At 61.0% G+C, this 6165-nt stretch overlaps 1 protein-coding gene across 1 annotated transcript; it reads left to right on the plus strand.

The window, feature by feature from the left end:
* The first annotated feature begins 35 nt into the window (after positions 1-35).
* AQP5 (aquaporin 5) lies at positions 36-3530 on the plus strand. Its single transcript, XM_006091539.3, has 4 exons — positions 36-398; positions 1412-1576; positions 1983-2066; positions 2800-3530. The coding sequence occupies exons 1-4, from the start codon at positions 36-38 to the stop codon at positions 2983-2985; spliced, it is 798 nt and encodes a 265-aa protein (XP_006091601.1). The 3' UTR covers positions 2986-3530.
* The last annotated feature ends 2635 nt before the right edge of the window (positions 3531-6165 follow it).

Raw genomic sequence — 6165 nt, forward strand, 5'->3', positions numbered from 1 at the left:
CCGCCCCCCGCCGCCGCCCGGCCCCCACGGCCACCATGAAGAAGGAGGTGTGCTCCGTGGCCTTCGTCAAGGCTGTGTTCACCGAGTTCCTGGCCACCCTCATCTTCGTCTTCTTCGGCCTCGGCTCGGCCCTTCAGTGGCCGTCGGCGCTGCCCTCCATCCTCCAGATCTCGCTGGCCTTCGGCCTGGCCATCGGCACCCTGGCCCAGGCCCTGGGGCCCGTGAGCGGCGGCCACATCAACCCTGCCATCACGCTGGCCCTCCTCGTGGGCAACCAGATCTCCCTGCTGCGGGCTGTCTTCTACGTGGTGGCCCAGCTGGTGGGCGCCATCGCCGGGGCGGGCATCCTCTACGGGCTGGCACCTCTAAATGCGCGGGGCAGTCTGGCCGTCAATGCGGTGAGTGTCCCGGGACTGGGGGTGGAGCGGGACCGGCCTAGGCCCCGGACTGCAGCTCCAGAATGGATGCACCGTGTGGGCCAGAGCACACCCGGGCCAGCAAGAGGAATACCCAGGCGGGGGTGTGCCTGCTCAGCCTTCCCGGTTCTTACCTTCCTCCTCTGCCGGCCCCCTCTTGCTGCCCCTTGCTGGCCTCTCTCGTGGTGCCTACTGCCCCTCCTTTCTTGTCGGAAACTCCTGCTTGTCTCCTGTCTCCCCCTGAGCTCTGCCCTCCTCCCGCGCCCTCCAGCTCCTGTCGGTTCCTCGGTGGAATGGTTTCATGGAACCATCAGGGAGAGGGGTTGCAATCTTGGCTTCTGCTGACCCTGGCTGCTCTGGGTCTCGTTTTTCTCAGCCATTGCAGGGGATGGCGGTCGCCTACCACAGCAGGTGTCAAGGGATCGGTTTAGAGACCATGCATGTGAACCCCTAATTCTGCTCTAATGTGAGGGTCTCTTGCATATTGGTTCCTGTGCCTGGCCCCCGGCTGCCTCCCCGGCCCCGAAGGTCCAGATTTAGCCCCCATGTCCCATGCAAACTGGGTTCATTAGTCAAACACAGAGGAGGATTTTCTCGGCCTTTGTGAAGCCGTGAGTCAGCCGCACTGGAGAGACGGGTTTGAGGTTGGCCCTGGCAGTGGATCAGGCACGGACGGGAGGTGGGCTGGGGGTGCAGTAGACAAACTGGGCAGCTGCCCACAGGAGGGAGGGTAAATGCCAGCCTGTGGGGGGTGGAGACTGGGCAGAACCGTTGACAGGGCCGTGTCCAGTAGAAGCTCCCCTCATACCACCCTTCAGCCATAGGCCTGTGCCTCAGGCTTTGTACGTACTGTGAAGTATGTAGTCTCTTTGGCAGATGGCCTCCCTGACTTGACGTGCACTGGGCTGTAGGTGTCCTTGGAGGCCCTACACCCACTTCCCCAATCCCCTGGCCATAGAGCCAGAAGGCGATCCTAACCCACCCTCCCCCTGCAGCTCAACAACAACACGACGCCCGGCCAGGCCATGGTGGTGGAGCTGATTCTGACCTTCCAGCTGGCGCTCTGCATCTTCTCCTCCACCGACTCCCGCCGCACCAGCCCTGTGGGCTCCCCAGCCCTGTCCATTGGCCTGTCCGTCACACTGGGCCACCTTGTGGGGGTGAGCAGAGCTGCCATGTGGATGGGGTTGTGGGGAGCCCCTCGGGGCAAATCATGGGGCCCTAGAGCAGTACCTCTCTGGACCACTGAGCCCTGCAGTTGGGCCTGGGGTGGGGCTGCTGTACCCTGTCCCAGACTGGAGCCCCCCAAACCTTCTCTGGCCTGAGGGGAGATGGGAATAAGTGGGAGTTGAAGTGGGGGCAGGAAACCAAGCCCAAGCTCAGGACAGAGAAGAGAGGAGTGTGCACAGGGACCTGTGAGGGAGAGGTCACCAGCCTAGGAACCGGAGGTCTTGAGTTGGAGATCTGGCCGAGCCCCTGGACTGCTGGGTGACCCTGGGAGCGTTGGGGCTCTGTGGGAGCAGACATGCACTTCGTCCTCCTCACCACCTCCCTCTCTGTGTTCAGATCTATTTCACCGGCTGCTCCATGAACCCAGCCCGCTCTTTCGGCCCCGCAGTGGTCATGAAGCGGTTCAGCTCTGCACACTGGGTGAGTCTGGGCATCCCCTGATCCCTGGCAGTGAGGGCTGGGATGCCAGCTGCGGCTTCTGGCCTTGGGGGTGGGCCTGGGGAGCAGTGGCTGGAGCGAGGAGGGGACACCGTAGGGAATAGGATGCAGCCAGATCACCCGCAGGGGTAGATTTATATGGACAAGGAGACCCTTGTTGGGGGTGAGGGGTGAGGGGGACTATGTGTGTCTGTTCCTTTAGGTAAGTGAGGGGATCCCCCCCTCCAGGTTGATCTCTGAGGATTTTGTCTGTGTCTCTGGGAGTCTGTGTGTCTGTCTTCCCTGATGTTTTACTTACCTGTCCCTGTTGAGGGGTTGGGACTGTCTTCCTTCCCGTGGGTCTGTCTCTATGGACAATCTGAAACCTCCTCTGAGAGCTCATGGTCTCCCTCCGGAGTCTGTCCCTGTCCCCATGCGGGAGGGAGAGGAGTTCTGTCCGTCGTCTGAGGATCGATATGTCTGTTCCCTCTGAAGGCTCATCTGTCTCTTTAGAGACAGGAGCCCTGGCCTTCTGGGGATCTGGTCTGCCTCCTTTGAGGATGTGGGTGTCTGTGATCCCATCTCCCTGAGACGGGAGAAAGTCTTTCCTTCTGGGGGTCTGGGAGTCCATTTGTCTGTCTCTTCTGAGGGTCCATGAGTCTGTCCTCTGGAGGCGGGGAGTGGGGGTCTCTGAGGCCTGGGGCTCAGCCCGCTGATGCCGTCTTGTCTCCCTCAGGTATTCTGGGTGGGGCCCATCGTGGGGGCTGCCCTGGCCGCCATCCTCTACTTCTACCTGCTCTTCCCCAACTCCCTGAGCCTGAGTGAGCGTGTGGCCGTCGTCAAGGGCACGTATGAGCCTGAGGAGGACTGGGAGGAGCAGCGGGAGGAGCGGAAGAAGACCATGGAGCTGACCGCCCACTGACCAGCGTCAGACAGGGGCTAGCCTCTCACCCCTGAATTGCAGGGGAAACCCTCCCCGCCCCCCCCAAAAACCCCCATGACAGCAAAGCTTCCTTCCCCCACAGCGGGTCCTCTGGGCTAGGGAGGAGGGACTCGCTCCCCAGGCTGCAGTTAGAAATGGGAGCAGGAACCCATGATGGACTCCTGGGGTGGGGCCCCGGGACTGCGGTCTGATGGGGTGAGGGTCTCTCTGAGACGGGGCAGGCTGCTGCCATGAGGTCAGACCTCAGAGATTGTGAACACGGCACTGAGCTCACAGGCCGCCCCGCCCCAGGGGCAGGGCAGTAAGGAGTGGCCTGTGTTCTTCCTCCCGACCCTCCCGGCCCCTCCTCAAGAGCCAGAGGACCCCAGCCCCGAGGATGGCAGAGGCTGACCCTCCCCAGAGCTCCTTCGGAGGGCGAGAGACTGGCTCACTAAATGCTGCCTTATTTATTTCTGCTTCTAGGTGCACGGGCTAGGGCTGCTGGGGTGTGGAGTGGGGGCTCCCCAATAAACCACTGACATCCATGTTCTGCCTCGTCTCTCCCCAAAAGCCTCTCCTTGGGACCCTGGCTCATCACTGCTCCTCTTCACCATCCCACACCTTCCCATGGGCTCCACAGGCCTCTGTGGAAAGACAGCGAAGCTGAGCCAGGGGGGCCTAGAGTCAGAGATGGGGGTGGGAAGAGCAAGAGGGGGGGACGGGAGAGGGAGAGAGACCAAATATAAAAAGCGAGCTAGAGGTCAGGAGGAGGCAGTGGGAGCAGAGAAGGAGGCATCCTCTTCACTCAACCTCCCGCCTACACACCCCTCCCACCTCAGCTATGTCAAGTCCCTGCCCCTTGAGGAGGGTGTGCCAGGCAGGGTGGGAGAGAAATGAGCCAGCCTGCAGCCCCTTGAGATGCCAAGGGGGTGACCAGCCAGGTCTGTCATCAGGGAGGAGGCATAGCCTGGACTCCCCTCTCTGCCCCTCCGTGTTCCAAAAAGGAGCCATGTTGGGAGCCTGTGCTCAGAGACAGCAGCCCTGCCCCACCACACACACACACACACACACACACACACACACACACACACGCTGCACTGGCCCAGCTCCTTTCTGGTCTCCCCTTCCCTGCCACTGCCAGCCAGTATCCCCACCATCTTCCTCGCTGGGCCCACTGCTCTGCCCTCACTGGCTCTTGTCCCCTTGCCACTGACACTCCGTAGGGAACCCCCTTAACTGGCCACGCCTCCATCTGTTAGGCTATAAAATGAGGATTAAAACTGCTTCCCTCACAGGTTGCTGTGGGGATCAGATGAGATGAAGGAATGAGGTTCTAGGGCCGCTGCTCGCTGTGGGAAAGGGTGGGATGCAGATGAGCAGCTCAGGACACGGCCCTGCATCAGAGTTAACGCGTCTGCTTGGGGTCCAAGTCTTGACGCCTAACTTTGGGTAACATAAACCCTCCGAGTTTCAATGACCTCCTCCGTAAAGTGGGGCTACTTGTACTCATGGGTGGTTGTGAGGATAAAATGAGACAATGGATGGAAATAAAACCCCTGTGCAAACAGGACCAGACACTTCAGGGTGAGTGCTCGATAAACAAGTGTGAAGAGAACGCAGCAGGTACACATCTGGGACCCTGGCCACCCCCCGGTCCGGCCTCTGCTCTCCTGGGAGGTTTGAACCTGAGCTCCAGCTTTTCCCTTGTGTGGGAACCTTGCTCCACAGTCTTCAGCTTTGCCTCGGAAGACAAGGGACCAGTAGGGCTAGGAGATGGGCGGGGAAGAGGAGGGAGAGTCTACAGACCCTGCTGCAAGGGTCAGTCCCAGGGGTTGGGGGCGAGGGCGGCAGAGTCCCCAGTCCTCCTCCACACTGGAGCCTAGTATCTGTGAGTGGGAGCTGCAGCCGCCCTGCCCTGCCCGCCTCATCAGCGTGCAGTTAACACCAAAAGGCAGTTATGCTTATGAGAACCTGTGGAAAGGGGCAGCCCCCCACTCGCCAGCTCCGGCCTCCACCCTGTCCCGCCGTAAATGCCAGCTCCGACCAGCAGAGGGGGACCTCGTCCACCGAATGCACAACTGCTGCACTTCTCGCCCGCGATTTCTGGGTCTGGGCTCCAGACGTGGGGGATGGAGGACACGGGGAGTCTCTCAGGCCTGGGTCCCCGGGGGCCACCAGGAAGTAGCTACTCTCAGTCCACCCCCACTCCACCATCCGAGATGGGATGCAGAAGAGAGGGAGTCCTTTCCCATTCAGGCTCCAGAAGACTCAGGTGCCTGGGAGGCTGGCCTCCCCCCAGCCCAGCAACTTGCGTTCCTTTCTCTGACAGGTGGGCCTGTGGGGGACAGACCCTCAGGGCGGGGCCAGGCTCCCAGTCCGCCGCAGGGAGAGGGTCCACCCTAGGCCTAGGGCTTTGGACAGACAAGTTGCGCAGTCGGGCTTTTGGCCAGCAGAGGGCGCTGTACTCCGTGGTGGCTGATCCTCCACGTGCCGCTAGGTCCCGGCTCACAAAGACCTGCAGGAGCCGGCACACACCCAGCCCTGCACCTCCACGCTGACCTTCAGCTGTGCCGAGGGGCCGCGTCTTCTCGGCATGGGCTGCTCACTCCGTGCAGGTGACAGCTTCGCCAGTCCTCCTCCACTCGTGTTCTGGCTCCATGTGTTCCCCGAGAGGCGCACGTGTGTCACACTCAAGCACACATGCTCAGTCACTCCTGTGACCCTCTGCTGCACCTGAAGATGGGACCCAGGAAGAGCCTTGATTCTCCTCTAGGAGGCGTCCTACCCCTCCACTCCCCCTCTGCCCAGGGCTGCCAGGTCTAACCAGGTGGAAAGGTAGGCATGGTGAAGAGACGGAGGACTGGGGTGAAGGAGGAATGGACAGAAGGCTGGCTGTCTAGATGGATGGACAGGAGGGTTGGCTGGAGGGTCAGCTCTCTAGCCCCTCTCTGATCTCAGTTTCCTCCCCTGTCTGGTGCAGATGAGATCAGACTTCCTTTCCTGCCACATTTTGTGGGGATTGGGGAGATGATGTGAGGGAAGCTGTCTTGACTTCTTCCCTTTCTGTCATGTGTTTAATGCCCCTCCTCTTCTCTCCTGATACCTTCATCCTTCTTGCTGCCCCATCTCCCCCCAAACCTGGTCCTCAGTCAGAGCTCACATTTCCCTCATGCATGCGCG

Source organism: Myotis lucifugus, unplaced genomic scaffold (genome assembly GCF_000147115.1).
Source record: "Myotis lucifugus unplaced genomic scaffold, Myoluc2.0 scaffold_91, whole genome shotgun sequence".
NCBI classification, from domain to species: Eukaryota; Metazoa; Chordata; class Mammalia; order Chiroptera; family Vespertilionidae; genus Myotis; species Myotis lucifugus.

What these genes read in the sequence shown, in the direction of transcription:
- AQP5 (XM_006091539.3), top strand. Translation starts at nt 36, where the DNA reads ATGAAGAAGGAGGTGTGCTCCGTGGCCTTCGTCAAGGCTGTGTTCACC. An exon ending in GCAGTCTGGCCGTCAATGCG is followed by an intron (nt 399 to 1,411) that starts GTGAGTGTCCCG and finishes CTCCCCCTGCAG; the next exon opens with CTCAACAACAACACGACGCC. An exon ending in CACTGGGCCACCTTGTGGGG is followed by an intron (nt 1,577 to 1,982) that starts GTGAGCAGAGCT and finishes CTCTGTGTTCAG; the next exon opens with ATCTATTTCACCGGCTGCTC.